This window comes from Vidua macroura, chromosome 6 (assembly GCF_024509145.1).
Source record: "Vidua macroura isolate BioBank_ID:100142 chromosome 6, ASM2450914v1, whole genome shotgun sequence".
NCBI classification, from domain to species: Eukaryota; Metazoa; Chordata; class Aves; order Passeriformes; family Viduidae; genus Vidua; species Vidua macroura.
The window spans coordinates 37,377,293-37,397,609 of record NC_071576.1 but is presented as its reverse complement, the minus strand read 5'-3'; the positions used below and the strand labels follow the sequence as shown (position 1 = coordinate 37,397,609).

The 20,317-nt window shown below is 41.7% G+C and overlaps 1 protein-coding gene across 4 annotated transcripts in view; it reads right to left on the bottom strand.

The window, feature by feature from the left end:
* Positions 1-19,953, bottom strand: part of RPAP1 (RNA polymerase II associated protein 1) — a 40,970-nt gene extending 21,017 nt beyond the window's left edge. For 2 of the 4 annotated variants that reach the window (XM_053979703.1, XM_053979704.1), the window contains exons 1-12: positions 19,919-19,953; positions 16,628-16,904; positions 15,597-15,745; positions 14,966-15,058; positions 13,452-13,632; positions 11,212-11,388; positions 8,242-8,448; positions 4,643-4,758; positions 4,132-4,230; positions 3,567-3,668; positions 2,587-2,754; positions 122-304 (exon numbers count right to left, since the gene is read on the bottom strand). In XM_053979703.1, the coding sequence (XP_053835678.1) occupies positions 122-304; positions 2,587-2,754; positions 3,567-3,668; positions 4,132-4,230; positions 4,643-4,758; positions 8,242-8,448; positions 11,212-11,388; positions 13,452-13,632; positions 14,966-15,058; positions 15,597-15,745; positions 16,628-16,817 (1,665 nt within the window). In that variant the 5' untranslated portion in view covers positions 16,818-16,904; positions 19,919-19,953. Of the gene's footprint in view, positions 1-121; positions 305-2,586; positions 2,755-3,566; positions 3,669-4,131; positions 4,231-4,642; positions 4,759-8,241; positions 8,449-11,211; positions 11,389-13,451; positions 13,633-14,965; positions 15,059-15,596; positions 15,746-16,627; positions 16,905-19,244; positions 19,594-19,918 lie in introns of those variants that run through there. The other 2 variants (XM_053979700.1, XM_053979701.1) reach the window with 2 other exon arrangements.
* Between the last annotated feature and the right edge of the window lie 364 nt (positions 19,954-20,317).

Genomic DNA, 20,317 nt, shown 5'->3' with positions numbered 1-20,317 from the left:
TAATTCTTGTTCAGAATGTTCTTGTCCAGCATGCACAGGAGGGTGGATGTTTCAACAGCACATACAGCACTGTGCTGAGCCTATTTTCCTAAAAATATTCTGGGTCTAACTCTGTGCCTACCTTTACAACATCGTATCGGGCCACATCTGGGTCTGGCTTGTTTTCATCCTTTAATTTTTTATTTTGAGATTTCTCTGTTCCATTTAACTCTTCCTCTTCCTCCTCTTCTTCCTCCTCATTGTTAGGGACAAAGGGGAATGCAGCCATCCCTTGGTACCATGAGAAAGTCCAATCGAGATATTTCTATAAGGAGTGTTAAAGCATATAGAATAAAATTCTTATAAAGAAAGACAAAAGGACAAAGACAAAAACTTTTTGGGGATGCTTTTGAATATGGAATGCTTTATTGATTCCTATATAATCCCAAGAAAACGTGAAGACAATAAAAGCTATTCTAAACATATACAAGTAGAATTCAATGCTTTTTCAGGGAAATTATTTTGACCTTACACACACACAGATTTGGAAAAACCCTGAAAAAGAATTACTGTGATGTGAATTAAATTTACTACACAGCTAACAGAAATTCAGTTTAACTGGAAAAAAATTAGGATTATAAATAAGTAAATAAATAAATAAAACAACTACCAAGGCTCTAGGCATTAAATGGAAATTTGGTATTTATTGGCTTCCTATTTTTGGACCCGTGTGGAATTTAGGTCACAAATAACACAGAAAGATCATGCAATTGATATGATAAAGACTGCTTAGTCTATTTGTTCATGTTTGCTTCACTTTTGCTTGAACATCCCTCAGCTTAAGCAAATAGAAAAACCTCTTTTTTTGTTCACAGCTGATGACAGTGTCAGGTACTCTCAAGTTCTAGGGTAACAGCCCAACTAGGGTAATAGTTCCAATTTTTCAGAGAGGGGATTGCTCCCATAAGAGACCTACTTCTCCCAAAATGTTTTAGAATATGAAAGACAGCCAAATCAAATGCTTGTACTGCTTAATAACTGCTATAATTTTCTATTTCCTGCACCCACAATCAGAAACGAACACCACATTAGATAGAAAAGTAGTGGCAGACTCCAATTGCCAAGTACCAAGGAAGCACAAGCTATTATCAGACAAAAAAAAATCCCCAATGCAATATGAACTAAAGATGGTGAGTGAATGGCACAGTCAGAAGAGGCCTGACTTGAGGGGATGAAGCCATGAGTCCATCTGGAATACAGAGTTCAGGACTATAGTCTTCCTTCAACCAAGAGAAGGAAAAGCCTTAAGATGAGGTAGCTGGGTCATTAAAGGAAACAAAAAGAAAGTTGCTTCTTTCCCATAGCCATTGAAGGATGAACAAAACCTTCAGACAGCACGATTTTTATGTGTGCTGATCTTATGTGTTTATGGTGTGGATAAATCCTATTTGTCTTACAAATCCTGGAGCAGAAGGCCACGCTTCCAACCCTGTCCCTTTCTCAGAGATCTTTTGAAATTCAGCAACACAAGACTCTAGGAAGGACTCTCTGTGTCAGAAAATATACTGACACAGCATTCACAGGGCTGCCTCTGGCAGCAAGAGTCAGCAATCCCCACTTACACAAGACATCTCACCACAAGCTTTGATCTGAAAAATCAGAGCACTGCAGACACTTATAAACCAGAGTAACACCAGAGGAGAGAAAAAGTACATTAAGAAACTGATTCACAGTACTAACTACCTACGATGGGTGGGCAGCACTCGTGTAGCAGAACTCCATTAGGCTCATAGATAGAAAAGTAGTAGCAAGATATGGAGAAAGCTACCTACTCTGTCATTTCTCCTCCTTCCCACTAGGGATAGCTCTACAGGCCTGGTAGAAGTTGCAGGGTACTTCTACTCCAGCTCTTCTATCACCAGCCCCTTTGCAGTCAAACAGAAAAGTAGCTCTCAAGGAAAGTACTTGGAAGACAGTCTATATCAGACTGTTTCTATCCAGCCAGGAGTACATCTTAATCTGGCTGCTCTAGGCTGTCTAGTAGCCTTGAAAATCTTTTAAAGTCAACCTTCTAACAGGTGAAAAAGCACCAGTGAGAAAATAAACACATGAACAGGCAAAATTAGGTATGTAGCAGTGTTACAAAAACACATGGGAACAGCAGAAAATGGTCATTGAGAGAAAAACAAAACAGCATTATTACGAGGCATAAAGGAAAGCACAGAGAATATTTAATCTGTTAAGAAGCAGAAAAACTATGGAATAAGAAAACAACCTAAGAGAACATATTAAAAAAATAAATTCTACATATACATTAGTAGTGGCCTAGATTGCAAAGATATAAAAAGAAGAAACTCAGCAGCGTGCACTGAATTTAATCATAGGGCAGAGGTAATTCAAAGAGTGAGGAAAAAAGATACCTGAATCTCTCAAACTGGGATAACACACTCCATCATCTGTCCCAAAGCACAGCAATTACATTCTATTCACCATTAAGCTAACATGTCCAGTAAACCTTTGTTCAAGCTATTTACCATGTCTTCTCATTCTGATCCTTATAAACAGGTCAGCATGAAATCAAATCCAGGTTCTGAATGATTATCTTACCTCATCATCAAGTGACACCAGCAGAGCGTGGAGAGCACCAACAGATGCTGCCATGACATTTTCCACTGTGTCATCCAGCGAGAAGCGGAGCAAGAAGAGAAAGCCAGCATCAAGCAGCAGACGCAGAACACTGCCCTTCAACGAGGAAGCAAACTCTCCAGCCCTGGCCTGGAAAGTGCCAGACAGAGCCAGGGTTAAGGCTGTGTCATCTCAGCTGGATACATCTCTGGGCTCTCACATCTCAACATTTTACATCTTTGCCTCTTTCCACTTCTACTGTAAAGCTGCTAAACTGTGTGGAGGTTATTCTTCCTATATTTTATCCTCAATTCATTCTACAGAAGAACACAACTGTAGTTCCTTAGTGCAAGAAACCCTTCTTTCTAAAGTATGCAATCATCTTTTGACTTCATCCTGTTCCGCCCCACCACCCTTCTCAAAACCACCATGTTTCTTCTTTGTTCCAGTGCCATTAGGGGGAATGTCAGCACTTCCCCCAGAAGTTAGGTAGAAATATGCACAGAAGTATTCATTTTGCTTTTTCCTCTTGGCACATTGCTCTATGAGTAGGCTTGGCTCTTTCTCACCTCCTACAGAAAATGCACATCATGAAGCTGGCTCAGACAACAGGAGTGAAAGGGTCAATGCCAAGAATAGGTTTGTCACAAAAATAACATTTTTAAAAATCAACGTGCATCCAAATTAACAAGAGAACTGAAATTGCACCACTGCTGCTGAACAGCACCTGAAAACCTGTTGGGAGAACAATACTCTGGAACTATCCAGAGAAACCTGCTTCTCAGTTTGTCACATCCCAACACTTATCTAACAGTAAGGATCCTCAGTGGAACAGAATGCCCTGTTGGTGACTTTGCTCATCTTCACTGAACAGCAGAAAACAAACAACTAGTACCAGAGAATCTGAGCCCTGATCCACCAGAAACTTAAGTTATGGGGAGAAATTCCTTGAAGTGACTTACCCTTTGAACAATACGACCTAAGACCTGTAGAGCCAGTGTCCTCTGTTGCGTAACTTGGCTTCGAGACAGATGAAAGAGCTCTTGCAGAGAATAACCAGCTCTCTAAATGGCAGGGGGAAACAAAACAAAGAAACCAAATAATACCCTCAGCTACAACTAAAACCAGGCCCCTTAAAATAAGATTACCTATAACATACTGCATAACAGAAGATAAATTGCAAGCCAATGTTATTTGCTGCTTCGTGGCAATTGCAGAATAGGTTCTAATCTTACATGTCACAGGAGAAAATTCAACTTTTTAAGCAAAGGAAGTATGTGCACCTTTTTCCAACACCAAAGAATTTTAACAGCATTAAAGAGAAAAAGCATCAACAGTTTTCTGGAAGTAATGCAGTTCATGCATGCAGACACAACTTGTCTTCAGGAGTTTGTTTCTAAAGAAAAATTACTGCACTTTTTAAAGGGTTTTTTTGTCACTAAAAAGCTTGATACAAAAGGAATCTACCAAATTAAACACAGAAAACAGAAATGTGTGTACCTTTTCTATTATATTACACCCACCTACCTCTGCCTCTTCTCCATGGTGGTGCAAGCCTAGATGTGTTGGCAAATCAGCATCTGCAGGAATCAATTCTCCCTTTAAACTGAATCGAGCTTGCATTCCCTATAGCAAAAGGGTAGCGGAAGAAAACTATTATTTTTATCACTGTCCACTCAATTCATTTCTAAAAATAACACTTTTTACATCACCTGCTGGAAGATAACAGTTCAAAAACTCCTCAGGCACCAAATTCTTTTTTAAAAATATATTCCTATCTTTCCTTTTTTCTCAGTTTTACACCTGTTTCATCCCAGATCACAATGGCTAGACTCTCACTTCCTAGCTCTCCTGAGTGCTACAGACTGAACTGATCCTGTATCATCCCATCCTCTGAAAGAAAATGTGGAATCTTTGAAACCTGATGAAATTCCACAGACTGAGCAGCCAGAGGACTCATTTTTGAAGCCTTTGAAACTGTTACTGAGAAGCATGATCCAGACACAAACATGCAAAGTATCAGTTTCTGCTTTCAAACCTTTTTGGTTTTCTTCTGCCGAGGTGAGGGCAAATCTTTCATCCATTCCAGCTTCTCAAACTCTACATTGTCCATGTGAATCCACTCCTTCCTGGGCTTCACAGGCAGATCATCATCTTTGTGTGGGGAGAAAGAAATGTCAGTCTTACCTTCCAAGGCAGTGATGAAGGAAATACTATTCCTTCTTTGCCAAGCTACTCAGCTTAAAGACTGTATCAAATATAAGATTATGCAAAATAAAAAGAAAACAGTTTTCAAACTGACTGTTGTCTGATGCATAAATATCGAAGGATTAAAGCTATTTTCATATTTCATGAGAGCAAGAAGAGGAAGTAAACAGCACTGTAATGAAATTCAGACAATGCTAATTTAGGAGAAGTTGAACAGAAGTCAGGACACAAGTAAGGCAAAATTATCAGAACCAGTGCTGAAAAAATACTATCAGCCCTACTTTTGAGAAAACAAATTAGTATCATCCAAGGAAAAGAGTGTTACGGGGGGCATGAAATTGAAAAGTATTAAAGCAGAGTCCCAGCAAATTATTGGAACCCAGTAAAATTTTAGCCTAGATAAACTGAAGGTAGCCCAATATTTGTGCTTTGGTTGCATTTGTGGTGCTGCCCTTCAGTATCCCTCCCTAAAGGCTTGAAGTGATCAGCTTGGGAAGCTTGGGATCAAAATGGCTGAAAATTTGCACAGCTTTCTAGAGACAGCTCAGTGGGGAAACTGGACAGTTGAAAAAGAATTTCAAAGGTGCAAATACTAAAGGAAGAAATTACTTATTTAACTTTATAAAGAGCTTTGACTACAAGAATTTGAGAAACAAGACATTTGTGCCTGACATCACAACAGTTCCCCAAGGAAAGAGACACATCAGCACATGGAAGAATATCACAAGTGAAGAGACCAGAGAGATATAACCAGGAAAGGTAAGGCTTTGCTACTAGGATACCACCCCAAACCAGAATAAGAAGAGAGGAGCTAAGAAATCTTTGCTATCTCAAAAGAAAGCACATGTAAGGACAGTAACGGGCAGTTTAAGGGCATGGAAAACATTAGCATCACTCCTGCTGGAGCAGCCCAGAACTCATCTGCATTGCAGCTATTAATCCTAGCACTCTGATCTTCTCTTGCAAGGAACAATGAGTCCCACAGAGATGCTCTTCTTTCATCAGATCTTTTCCTGCTGATAACTGGCCTGAAACCTAACCTTTTACTTTCTTCCAATTAGCAGATAAACTTTCAAGAAGGGCACTCGTCCTCTCCAGAATGAAGCTGCACCCTTAATGATCAATGTGGTATTGAATCAGGCAAGGAACCAAGCACAGAGTTATCTTGCTCAGCCAGAAAGCTGTTCTGCAGAATTTCAGCCAAAGGCTCAGCATGCATTTTAATTGAAGTGAAGGAAAAAGCATCTGAAATGTACGAAAGCGGAATGTTTGTGGGTGGTAGATGCAACATGAGAGGAAATAAAATCAGCAGAAAAACAAAATATATCGACATTTGCAATTTAAGAAAATGTTTTCTCTATTAATCACTAAATTGACAGGGTTGAGCTAATCATTTTATGAATAAGATTATGCATGTTACTAGAAGCCCTTAGTACAATGATCTTGTCAACAAGAAAAGATGGATATATATTTCAAGGCATTAGCAGAGTGTTACTGAGAAATCCCTTTACAGAAGCACAAGCTGGCAATGTGAACATAACATTTGCACTGAACTTTTTCAGACTTGGGTTACATTAAAGGCTACCAGTCAACCCCTTTACTTTTTGCTTTGCTTCCCGTTTTCTCTCAGTAACAGAATTAACTTTTCCATTTGATAAGGTTACAAGTTGCTGGATAAAGGTTTCACCATTTTGTTTCTAATAAACAGTAACCTATTATGTCATTAGAGGGAGGTTTGACTTTTGAGCAATCTTATTGCTCTGCGTCATCACCAGAAATTCAGTGTGACCATTTCTGCCGGGCTATTCATGATGCATTTACTTCTAAATATAAACAGATGCTAAAATTCCAACAATAAGTGCTAACGTCAAATTAATTTTTACATCTCCTATTGGCCAAGATGGGCTACAGGCATAAACGAAGGTAATTTTACTGGAATTTAACTGGAAAGGCTTCCCTTGCTTTTTTAACTGTGTTTCAGCTCACCTTTTGTTGTTCCAAATATTCTGGAAAAACTCATCTTTCTTTTTTTTTGTGCTGTCTTCTATAGGAGGCACATAACATTTTAAACACTCAGCTATTCCCAAGAGCATTACTATTATTACCATTACAGGCTGAACAACATGCTTCTATTGCTCCCAGGAGATGAAAAGATGTCACTTGACCTGGTGCTACTTGTGCACTCAGTTGTTCTGGGACTAAACAGAACTATAAATAGTCCCTCTGATTAAGATGGATTTGTGGAAAAGTAAAACTTGGGGAGAAACTGCAAAAGGACTGTTCAGTGAAGTGTCTTACTCAAAAAGAGGCTGAGCTTTACTTCTCCTGCACAGGTACACACATATATACACTGACAGACTCATCCCTCTCAGCAAGAAAATGGTAAATGCTTGCTATCTCTTGCAAACATCAAGCTGAAATCCCAAAGTGATTCAGAGACTTCTTTAATCACACTGCAGGTTACACTGGAACACAAAGGATGCATTAGAAGAGAGGATCAAGAGATGGAGAAAGGCAAAAATTGACATTAAATTGTGGGATAAGTATGTTAGGAACAAAAGTGTGGGGAAAATGACAACGGGAGCTTAAAAATCACAACAGAGAAAATGAAATTGCTAAAGAAAAAATGCAGTGAGGAAAGCAACAATAAGAGCAGAAGCCTAAATGGAAAACTCTTCCTTTCTCTGCCATGAGAATATATGGGGTTGCTCTAGCTACTGGAGATAAAGCAGCTTTCTCCTCATACAGGTACATATTGAGCATTAAAGGGTTCTGTCATAAGAGGAAATAGCTCTGTAGCACTCCACAAAAAGCAGAACAATCTACACCTTAATATTTCTCCCTGCATCCAAAGCACAAAGAAAAGAACCCTATCCTGTGAAAATCACTGCGTGCCTTCTGAGATACAAGACACAGAGTGGGGCCACCAGGAGCAGTGTCACACTAAGACAACATGCTCTATATGAGCAATTTCCCTGAAGTGAGAGTGATTGTCACTTCTGTGCTATCCTGTGAACAAATCATTAACCCTTACCTACCCAACACCCTTTTGTCCCCAGCCAGTACCAGTTAAAAGAAATTATTCAGGCACCACCTGAATCTCACTACTACACTCTCTGTTTCCTTGTTCACATGACTGAGCAGAAGAGCAATGATGCCTAGTTATACACACATTTTCCCTTCAGAGGCCTTAGAACAAATTTCAAAAAGCAAGACCTCCCAATGAACAGGTCACTTCCATTACATACTGTGCCACCTTTCTAATCTGTGGAGCCCATCTAGAGATGCCTTTTTTGAACCCAAAATACATATTTTTTTAATATAATGATAAAATTCAGATTTGGATCACTACAAAGTAGATTGATGTAAACACCATACAAATCTTATATTTCTGTTCAGAAAATTAACAATTTGCACGTTGTTTCTTACCCATGATTTCTACCTTCATACTTTCTTCCTTCCTTTCATGTTCTTCTAGACCTGACTCCTGCATGGAAAGAGATGATTTTACACCATGCTGAGCCACAGGCAGAGATTCCACAAACTCCTCCGGTCTGTTCAGTTCCATTTTTAATTCCTTTTTCGAGCCTTCATTGTTACCATGTCGTGATTTCAAGAAAGCAACTAAACTGGGATCTGCAAGTATTGATAAAGAGACAGACAGAGATGTGACAGAAAGTCTCAAAATACTTCATATGCCTATAGCTCCTGCTATTTATGTTTCAGTCTTTTCTACATGTCCTCTTTCTCTTACCAGCTGGCACTTCTCTTCAAACTGAGGCACTCCACTGCTTTATGACCTCTTAGACACATAAGGTGGGAGTAACTGACTGGTGAGGAGATGCCAGAGAAAGAACTGACAAATGTCTTTCAGGGTAAAGCAACCACAAAAAAAAATATTTTCCCAGCTTACAAATAAAGATAATTGCTTCTTTTCCCCTCACTGCCACTCAAATGAGACATCTAAACATGACTATTAATTGTGGAGAGAATTCTGGTCTGTGGTCCCTGCCTGTGGACTACTCAGAGGCATCAATCTGAAAACTAGAAGAATACACACAACAGACCCCACAAAAATAATTACCTGATCTTTATTGAATTGCAGTAGAACTGCAAGTCACAGCTCAGATATTATGTTACAAGGTGATCTTTGTTTGTCCTGAACTGATTCCCCATTACAATTATTGTCTGACAATACCCAAAAAAAAAGGACACAGCCATTCTCTTCATGCTTTGAAGATAAATATTTGGGAGGTAGATGTGTTTTGAAGGATAGATTATGTTCATATGGCTCCAAGATCATCATTTTACTTTCAGATCTGCTACATATATCCCACATCATTTTGGATGGAATGCACTGTCTCTGAACACTCTTCTCTAGAAGATGGTGTTGGGATGCTTATGCCAGAGGTGAACAGTGAGAGATTGTGCATTGTGCCTCAATGAGGTACAGAAATACTCCAGTAATCAGTGTCAGAGATATACAAAGTAGAACATAACACCTATAGTGGTTATTTATTCTTTGGAGGACAAAGGATAAGCAGTTGAGAAATGCTCTGTACCTGAAGTAAGTCATCTGAAAAATTATTCCCATGATTCTGAAACATCTATCCCACACTCATGATTGCTGCATGCTCTCCTCAATGATGCAGTTTAAACCGTCCTTGGTGAAGGACAGGCATTCAGCCCAGTCTCATTAAAGTATTCCCATTTTTTTCTGAATGCAGGCAAGAGCTCTCACTTTCTTAAACTTCACTGTACACAGAAAGGAAAGACTGTATTCATTATTTCATCATTTCACACAGTGACAAAAAAGTCACTGAATGTCAATCTGTGCACAGTATGTCAGAAATAAGCCTACTTCTTACAGAACTATGTACTCATTCTCATACTTCACACCACAGAGTATCATCTGCTTCATAACTAAGAAGTTAATTCAGGGACTGGACAGCATTTAACATGCACAAATTGTTCACACTCCCGAATATGGAGAAAAAGTCTCCCTAATTCACAGTTCTGTGTCTGTCCAGTTCCTAAATCCATCTGTAAGTCAGCAATTTAGTTTAGGAGTATTTCATCACACAGATATTCTAGGAATTCCAAAATTACTCCCAGTTTCTTTAAGGCCTCAAAAGACTAAAGTATCTACTATTGTAATCTACAAGGCATATAAAAAATACATTGCTTCAGAAAATCTTGTTCAAAAATACTTACAATACATCCCATCCTTTTTAAACTCTTTAAGTATTCACTTCACTAATATCCCAAAGGATAGAGTGGTAGGGACAAGGAGCAAAAGTCACAAATCACTCGCAAGAAGCAAGTATGTAATCAGGGTATTTTTCACACATGTGCCATTTTTATAAGGAGTGAAGCCAAATAAAATACTCAGGTATCTGAATGAAGGATGTACCTAAACAATCTAGCTGCAATTATTTTGTGTAGTTCCTTTGCCACCTTTCCAGTTATACCCATGTTGCTTGCAATGAAGTCAAGATAATTGATATGATCTTTAAGCTGAACCCACAAGAGACTTATGCATCTAAAATGTAGCTCACATCTAAATTCAATGCTAAAGGACCTGAAATAATGAGAATTTTAAAAATCCTTCTCTGCCACCTACATCTGTACATCTGCTCTTCCTGAGCAAAAAAATTCATCAAACTAATGCCAACAAGTGTTGCAGTGGCCCAGATCACATGAAGTCTTATCAAACACACCACATTCAGTGTTCTCCTCTACCTTGTCATCAGCTGCCAGTGATAGGCATTCTCGGAACACCTCTGTGGACAAGGGTCCAAACCAGAGATCACACCCCTGCTAGAATACGCCTATATCCAAAAGCCTGATAATTAAAACACTTTTTCTAAAAGTCAAGGCTAACTTCAAGTTTTTCTGCTCTACAAGTATAGGTTTGAACTGAAATCTCCCACATGCCCATATGTTCTCCCTATCCGGGTACTAACAGCTCTGGTCTGAGTTTTAGGTATTTTGGAGGGGAAGACCAAGGGTTCTTTCTCACCTCAGCATTGCTATGACACTGCTTCTTATCAGCTTCAAAAAATTACATTTTAGGACCTTAAACATTTATGTGCAACCATATATTATTTAGAGTGCAAGCCAATAAAGTGCAAGGATCATCTTAACCCACAACAGAGGAGTGACAAGAAAGACTTAAGCCAAACCAACTCTCACTGAAAAATAAACACTCTTTAATTTCTTCACACTTAGTTCTTACTCATAAGCTACTGACATGCAATGGAAGCAAGATTATCCAAACATGGAATGAGCAGGAATTCTGACTTCCCATTGTTGACCCATGAATTCACTAAGACTTCAGGACACCTACACATTCAATAAATTGCCTCAACTCTAGAGCCAACCCTGGGAAGCACATACCCAGCTGAGCCAGAAGCCTCGCCTGCTCCTGCAGGATCTCTTCCTCAGACATGGACCGCAGCTTCTCCAAGTTCTCTTTGTGAATAGCTTGAGCTTCCTGCTCACTCTTTTGGCTTCCAAGACCCTCTCCCGTTATGAGACAAGGATGCTGAGAGGTCAAAAAGTCATCATCTTTATCTATAAGAAGCAGCAGAGAAAGCAGTTAGTGATCTGTGTCTACAGCATCATGAATAAATCTCAAGTCTGTCATTAAGAGGCTTGCATAAATTCTCCTTTTGTTTTTTTTTTTTCTTTACCTTGGTAGTAAAGTTACAATAGGAGTAAAGAAGTTTCGTTTAGTTTCAAACAAAACTAAAACATTTGTGCTTTTATCCCATGTCACAGCAAACATGTTGACATAATTTCCAGCTTATTTTTTTGGGAGCTTGAGGAAGATGGCAGGGGAAAGGAATTATTTCTTTAATGCAAAGCAACAGCACAAAAAGGTAAATTGCAGCATATTTCACAACTGATGCATCAGAACATTCTTCCAACCTAGTGAATACTAGATTCTTTCCCTGCCCAGGAATGCCTGAACCCACATTTGTATGTCAGCTGAACCATGACCTAGTAAATATCTCCTGAGCAAGACAGAAAATTAGATGAAGTAAGCCAGCTTCCAGAGTGATACAGGATCAATTCTCAACACAGGCATGTTTGCTTCTAACAATGTCCTGTATTCACCTTCAAGGGTTAAACATATTAGAAGTTACAGCAACTTCCTATTCTAAACAAAATTGAGTCCCCTTTATCACCTGATCTAAATCCATTTTAAATGTTCATTTCATTTAACCATAGCACCAGGTAACATGTTCCTTTGGTCAGTGTGAGACCCTCCAGCTCTCCTGTAACCCACTATACAAGGACCTGACTTTGCGACTTTACTGCTTATGTTTTATTCATATGCTCCATATATTGACTTGGACTATCCCTTGAAACCAAACAGCCCTGAAAGCATCAAATCCCTGTTTAAACAGCAGCAATGACTCTCAACATAACACCAGAAGATTTGATGTCATTGCCACAGTTATTTTGCATATTGAGCAGAAAGAGATAAGACAAGGTGACCTGGCAAAAGCTTCAGTAAGCTTCCCACCACCAGCAATTAAACTAAGAGTTGCAACAGACAAATACACTGCTACTACAAGAAATTAAGCTCCCCCTCTTCTCTTGCTTCTAGTGATCCTGCCACAACAGTCTGGCTGAAGAGGCCAAGCCATTTTGTAATCTCTCTGTCATGTTATTACATTTTAGAAGCATTCATGTTTAAGAGGATGACAGCTATAAGGCTGCTCTATTTCCCTTTCAGCTTTCTCAGACAAAATTATACACATCCAATTATAATAGGACATACAGTAAGCACAGTATAGTGACCTAGATGGTGGATTTGTGCACACACAGCACAGCACACCAGCAGTTCTCTTACCAATTCTCTACGAGGGGGCAGGGCTGACGCAAACCTTAGCCAAATGGTGATAATCTTCAAATGACATCTGCCCTCAATTTCAATGTAAAAAACAGCATGTCAGTGTAAAACCCAGACTCAGCATGGTCCTAAGCAAACTGGACTGCCTCAGACAACACAAATAAAAAAAAGCCTGGAGATGCTGGTTACAGTTGAACTGACTTCATCTTTCCTTGTCACATTGCTGTCAGACAAGTAAGTGCTGGAGGTGGCACTGACTCATCAGCACTGCTTCACAGCATACCTTATGGAGCAAAGCCACAGTCTCATGGCAGCAGATCTGGTGATAGAAAACTGAGCTTTCAAACATTTCAGTAGGAGTGAGAACCCACATCACAGTGGTCTCAAAGGCTTTCAACACAGAACCACCCTCCTCCTAAAATTGTGGAAATCAGTGATGAAACAAGAAAAACTTCACATATAACAAAGAGAAAGGAAAAGGAGGACAAGAACCTTGAAAAATAAAGCTACTTCCCTGTGTGAAGCAAAAAGGAAACCAGTGAGAAAGCTAACCCAATTTTTAGAATGCATCTCAGAACTTTCTCCTTAGAATTTTTAGTTTGCATCTCAGACCATTTCAAATCATTGCCACAATACAGACTTTCCAACTGACCTTGAGATTCCTAAACTGAGGACAACAATGCTACCGTAATTTAAAAATACGGTGCGCTGATATTATGGTTACTAAGGCTATGTAAATATGGTCAGCTGGATAAGAAGAACCCCCTCCACTTACCATCCCTGCTGCTGGGGAGAAGTGTCTCTCCCATGGATCCCACAGGATCCAAGGCATCCGGAGCAGCTGATCTTACTTCCACGAACTCGGCAGCAGAGGGAGTCGTCGCTGCCTTTTCAGCAGCTCTTTTCGCTGCCATCTTCTGAGCAAAGATGCTTTTTTTTCCAGATCCCAGCTGCACCTGCAAACGGGGAAGCGACATATTCACTTTTCTCTCCAGAGTCTCCCTGCACACCTGCCACTAACAAATTTATAGATCTGATCCTAAAAACACCCTCAGATCAGACTTTGGGACATGACACAGGGAGGCTGCTGGCAGTCACATGCCCTTTTCTGTGCATGTGTGATTCTTTTTTAACACATAGTTTACTGCTATGACAGAGAGACAAAGACATGGATGATTTGGCACCTAGAGAAGGAAGATGATTAATTATAAGTGAATTCAAGCAAGGAAAATACATCTAAAATGTCACCAAACACAATAGTTACAGCTTTCCTGCTGTTTGGAAGCTCTGCATAGCTGAATACCTTGGATTTCTGAGTATAAATGGAGCTGTACTTCACTGTGCTCACCACATGCTTGGAACAGGCTTCTTATAAGGTGATTAGTGAGCAGCAGGGTGAAGAGATTTACACAGTAAGAACTGGGCAAGTAGTGCTAAAATAATCCTGGCTAAATTACTGTGTTGCTTGCCTAGGTAATGGAAGGGCATGGCTCTCAACAGCCCTGCACAGGGGTTGCACAGGAAATCCCAAGAAGACTAAGCAAAAAATCTCTTGCATGTCCCCAGTCCAGAGAAGAAGTTTAAAAGGCAGTCTGAACATTTGGTAGCTGCTTTGAGTGCAAGCTGGTAAACAAAACTGGTAGTTTAAAAAGTATTACTCTTGTCTTTCAAAAAGGCTGTCCTTCAAAATAAGCTACCTCCTCAAAGCAACCACAGCTGTCAATCACATATCAACTCCCAGCATCTGACTCCCACTCAGCTAGCAGTCCTTCCTACTACAGCAACAACTGATTATAGCAACCATGGCTTCCAGTTTTACAGCCTCAGAAAATAATTATGTCAAAATCAAAAAAGCTGCAAAAGATAACTTGACCAACCATACTCAAATGTTATGCCAGGAGAAATCAGTTGCAACTTCAATAAGAACCTGGTGGACAAATTAACAGAGATTGCTCCTCAGAGAAAAACAAGCAGAACAGGATCAATTCTATTACAGCACTGCAGATTTGATCCGCCTTAGTGAAGTTAGCCAAAGAAGGCTAAACCAAGAAGATTCCAATGTTACTTAACTGCAGGGTATGGAGTAGCTACTTGATCGCAGCTTGGTAGAAGAACTCTCTCCTTCACTCAGGTGGCAATGCTCAACAGATATGTTGAGCTAGCTCATAATCTCCGGCATACTAAGTTGGTTATTTTAAGCCCTACCAAGCCCCACTAAGCATTGGGATTTAATGGGAGAAAGTTTAATTGTTAATGAAGGTAGCATAAAACATCTGCTTCTAACCTTACCTCACTTTTTATCTCAGAGCGGTGAAATGTCCTTGGGAATGGGTCTCCCGTGGGGACTGGCATGGTCACTGCTACTGCACTTGTGTCTCGTTCCTGAAGAAAAAAATTCAAACCCTATAAAACCATTGCAACAGCCAGACATGTTTGTACCATTTAACTGAGAGCACGCTCAAAATCTCTCAGCTCTGCAGCTCACATTGCCATCAGGCTCAGAATACCTTGTGCTTATTTAGAGACAAAGTGAGGCTATTTTCCAGAAGACTGGGATGCCAAACTCCACACGTCACTCAAAGAATCAGATAAAGAAAAACCTAGGCCAGTGCAAAGCAAGGAGAACATCCCCAGTAGAGTCCAGAAACTCACCCAAATCCACACTACAGCACGTGCCTACATGCAATCAGTGTGACCTGTAGGCAATCAGGGCTGGAAGGCAGATCTGAAACTGTATTTAACTGAGAGCAAAAATACACCCGAAGAGCTTTTTTCTTTCAAGGTGCTCCAGGACACTGGTCTACAGTGCTGCTTCATTACATTGTAGAAATAAAAAGCAGCCACAGAGCCCTTCATCCCTGCTTAGTTCAGTGTATTTAAATAAACAAACACTAGATCATCACACAAAAGACGGACGTACAATGATTTTGCTGAAGACTGCCGTAATGTGTCGATCGTGACTCTCCAATCTTTCCTCTGGATCTTCATCCTCAAAGTGGACACTAGCACTTTTCACCTTGGACTTTTTTGGAGGAGCTGGAGTTAGAGCTGGGAGAGAATCAGGAAAACCTGAGGAGGGGAAGCAATAATAATAATAAAAAAGCAGTCAAGTTATTGCTGTATAACCACTGTGCAACAGGTACCAGACCAACACCTCCTAATAGCACCTTTTATTCCTCTGATGAGAAATAAAGATAAGGAAGCAATAAGATGATTAAGAGTCCCCTGTCTCTAACTTGAAGTGTGTAGTGGAGAGAAACATTCTTGAAGATTCTATTTATGTATTGGCACAAAATCTTTCCAAAGAGCTCCATAAGCAGAAAAGGGTACTGAAATCTCACTGCAAGAGTTAAGGGAAGAAGTAAGGCTATACAGAAACAAATATTGTCCTTGTAGGTTGTGTTGAGGCATAAAAGAGCACATTTCTGCTGCAACCTATTAAAAGTGAGGGATTTGTATGATCATGAACAAATTCCTTTCCACCTGCTATAAACAGATGGTATTTCCTCTGCCTGGAACGAAGTACAGATTTATACTGCTGCTTTTAAAAAAGCACCTTGTGCTTCTGAGATGAAGCACATGACAAAAGTGTTAAAGCTACTATTGAAAGAGAAAACAAAAACAAGCCAGATCTGCTGGCTGAAAACTGGAGCTGCTAGGAGAGGTAAATCTCAAAGACACTGAGTCTGGATAACTGGCAAAATAAGCAGTGAGAGTCCAAACAGTACAAATTACAGAAAACACCTCTTGCTGGCAAGGCACCACAGACACCTGATAAATGTGGACTAAGACAGCAAAGGTGCTTCTACTGGATGCTAGTAACATTGGACAAGCCAATTTCCAAGGCTAAGGAATAAATAATACTGCAAGAAGGGCACAAATGCAAGGGAAAAGCAACACTGGGTTGAGAGACAGAGAATCTTAGTAATTCAAAGAAACAAACAAATTTACCATCCAACATGACTACATCTTTGCTGTCCTGTAGCGGGGGTCTCTCAGCATCTGTGCTCTGTTCCTTCCCTTTCCTCTTGTCTGCTTTCTTCACAATCTTCACTGCAGGTGAAGCTCTGGCTGCCAGGAACTGGTTCTGAAAGCGCAGCAGGTCTGCCTCGGACTCCCCAGGCTTTGGTCTCGACAGCATCCTGCCTACTTGTTCTTGCAGCCCAGCCACATGTGCTTTTCACATAGGACTTGAATACATGGAAAATGGGTAACACAGCCGGATTTCCTGGAGATAGGATGGGGAAAGCAAAGGAAAACTACTAATTTTTCTTATGTTTCTGCACACACTACAGAGCCCCTAATTCAGGATCATCCAAACACACTTAAACGGGACTCCCACACGAACGAAACCCCGTTCTTCATTGTTGAACAAAAGACTACTTGACAAGTCTGCACAAGGTGCGACAGCCAGCTAGGAGCAGAATGGTATCCAGCCAGCAAAAAGACAGACAAAAAGTGCATCACTGCCAGAATGCCAACAACACGGCCTGGGATTTGCAAAGTCAGAGTAACATCATGTCCAAGACAACAAATTTGAGTTGCTCAATTATCAATGCCAACCAAGAATCTCAGAGGCACAGTATGACATAAACCTCCCACTCCAGCATATCACCTTCTCCAGTTCCCAGCATTAACATCCTTGGCAGGATGCAAGAGACTGTCCAAACAAAGCTGCACAATGCACTCCCTGACTCTTGTTTGCTCTCCTTCTCACTCACATCTCCCAAGTGAAAAATGTCTTTCTTCCTGATGTGGACCTCCTGTTCTCATTCTCTTTCACTGGCCCCTTATTGGCCCCTTACTGTGCTATTTCCAAGCATCTCCATTCACTGCCCAGGCCAATTTGGGGTTGAAAAACAAGGGTGAGATTTATACAGACTTTTTTAGATTGTGCACATGACAACTCACCAGGAAGGCAACCACTCCACCTCTCATCTACCAGGCATGAAAATATTGGTGACTCTTGCTCCCCACCTCTGATTCCTAGAGCCTGGGACCAGCAATCCATTTCTCACAGGCAGCAAGTAAACTATTTGCAAATACATTTCATTGTACTCCTAGCATAAGCACACACCTACTCACTGTTTATTTATGGAGCTTGCTGCCACAATGGGGCTCCCACAGCCAGACTTCACTTGCTTGGACCCTCTTTGATACCCATAAGGAGCAGAACACGCATCCCAAGCCAAGCGCTCCCTGCCCTGTCATCACAGGCTTCAAAACCCAAAAGAGGCGGATGCCTGCTTTAACAGGCACAAAGCACACACTTGGAAGCAAACCGTGCTGCTAAGCTTTCTGCAAGAAGCCTCCTCCACACAGAGCTCTACATAAACTTGTCCAAGTCTCTCCCTACCAAAAATTAATCAAGAAATACAGCACGTCTTCAAACTGCCGACCAAAACTTAATCAAGAAATACAGCACGTCTTCAAACTGCCTTTGTTTCGCTGGAAAACTGTCAGCACAAGAAGAGAACCATGCAGCCATTGTTAATGAGGTTGGATGTTCTTCCAGGAATCCTTTCCTCAGAAGGCTTTGCTTCAATACACATGGGACCTGCAGACACAATGAATGCAGGGAAAACTCTTTGCTTTCTTCTCGGGGCACCTTTTCCCATGTCCCATGGAAGCCATTGCAGCACATCAGCAACACTCCCTGGGCCGTCAGGAGTCCTCATCCCTACCCGCCAGAGCTCAGAGAAAGCAGGCAGGACAACTAACAAACTGCTGAGGATCAACACTAACCCCAGCATCCTGCAGCCTGGTTACCTCCAGCCTTGCAACTGGCTACTTACACCATCTGTTTGCCCAGAGAGACCACCAGCCAGCCAGCCAGCGTAAGCAACACACTGAGGTACTGTCCTAGGAACACAGGTAAGGGATCAAAACTGCCCAAGGACTATGAGCATCTCTGCACTCCACTACATTGTGATTCCTGTGCGGACACACTATCATCTTACTTCATAAAATCCAATACTGGTAGGCTTTTTAATTTCTTCTGGTTCATCAGCATTTACAGTGCATTTTTCTTCCTCGGCAGCAGAGCCCAACATGTAAAGGCAGACAGTAACATCTATGATGTTACTTTTGCAACATCTATGATGTTACTATGTCAAAAGACACAGTCAAGAGAAAATTTATCTATGTTGAAGCGAAAAAATTATCTCTGACTGCTACCATAATTTGTGAACCCTGGGGAAGGCCTTTTTACCCATTCTCAACTCTACAGCTTTGCATTATTTTGATAAATTTATCAGATTTGGGCGAAAGAGGCATACAAGGTACCCCTGTCACAATTAGTGCCTCAAATCAACCTCTTTCTTCACACCGTGTTGGCTGTGGTAACAATTTAAAGGAGAAGCAGAGAGTCAAATCTCAAGTCTCTCCTGGGCAGCCCAGTAGCCAGTGGAAAAGTACCATTTCCCCACTTGAGATCAGCAGGCAATGAAAGCCTCACTTAGGATTATCGGCTCCTTTGCAAAATGGTGATATACATTCTCTGCTCTGTCACAAAAATGCTCTCTGCACACAATGCTATAATGGCCAACAGTCTTCTTGACACTTTTACCTGCTACAGAGAAGGCAGACACTGGAAAGACACTCCTCACAGATTAAAAACCCCAGACACAAGTGTCAACAGCTGCAAGAAATTCTCTTCAAAGAGGCTCCACATCTCATGCTGGTCACAAAAGACTCAGTAACTGTGACTGCCTGTCGCACACACACCGTGTGCATGCACACAGCACCTTGCCAACAGAAACGCTGCTGTCCCAGTTTGTCTTGAGAGTGTCTGCAATGAACAGAAACCAGAACAGCGCAAAATAAAATGAAAAACAACAAACTGCTATTAACACACTGAAAAGCTGATGCGTGCCAGCGTTCCCACCGCGTTCAGAGCCCTCATGGACTTTCACAAACTACTCTGAATCAAGTCTCAAAACAGCCGACGGAGACTCGGCCTGGCAAGGCCTCTCTGATGGGGGGAGGGAGGGAAGGCGAGAGGGAGTGAGGCACTCAGCGGCACACATCCCGCAGCATCTCCCTGCACGGCGGGCACGGCCACTGGACCGGGGGCCGCGCGGCGCCCGTAGCCGCGCTCCTCCTTACACCAGGGTAAAGCCGAAGTGCTGGGCCCCAGCTGGCTACCCCGAGCGAGGCCAGGCCGGCCCTGCCCCGCCGCCGCCCCGGGGCTCCCGCGGGCAGGAGAGGCCCCGCCGCCGCCACAGCTCGGCCGCCACTCACCTGCGCGGCACCGCCGCTCCCGCCGGCACTTCCGCTCTCCTCGGCGGCGCTTCCGCCCGGCCGCCGTCACTTCCGCCCGGCCCGGCCCCGGAGCCTCGGCCCGGCGAGCTCGGCCTGCGCTTGTGCGGCCCGAGGCAGCTGCCCCGGTGTTATCCGGGGTCCGAACACCGGCCACCCGCATCCCACAGCGAGTCTGCACACGCAGAAACGCACTGATGTCCACGCAGGAGCTGTGCCTTGTCATTATCGGAAGCGTGGCCGGGCCCGAGACAGGAGGTGTTTTGGGAGAGCAGATGCATAAAGCTTTGTGAACATGGCTGTAATTTATTATTCATGACTGGTTGTTTCTAATACGTGCCAAGCTTTATTAGAAACTATGAGAGAACTGTCGGAACTTGC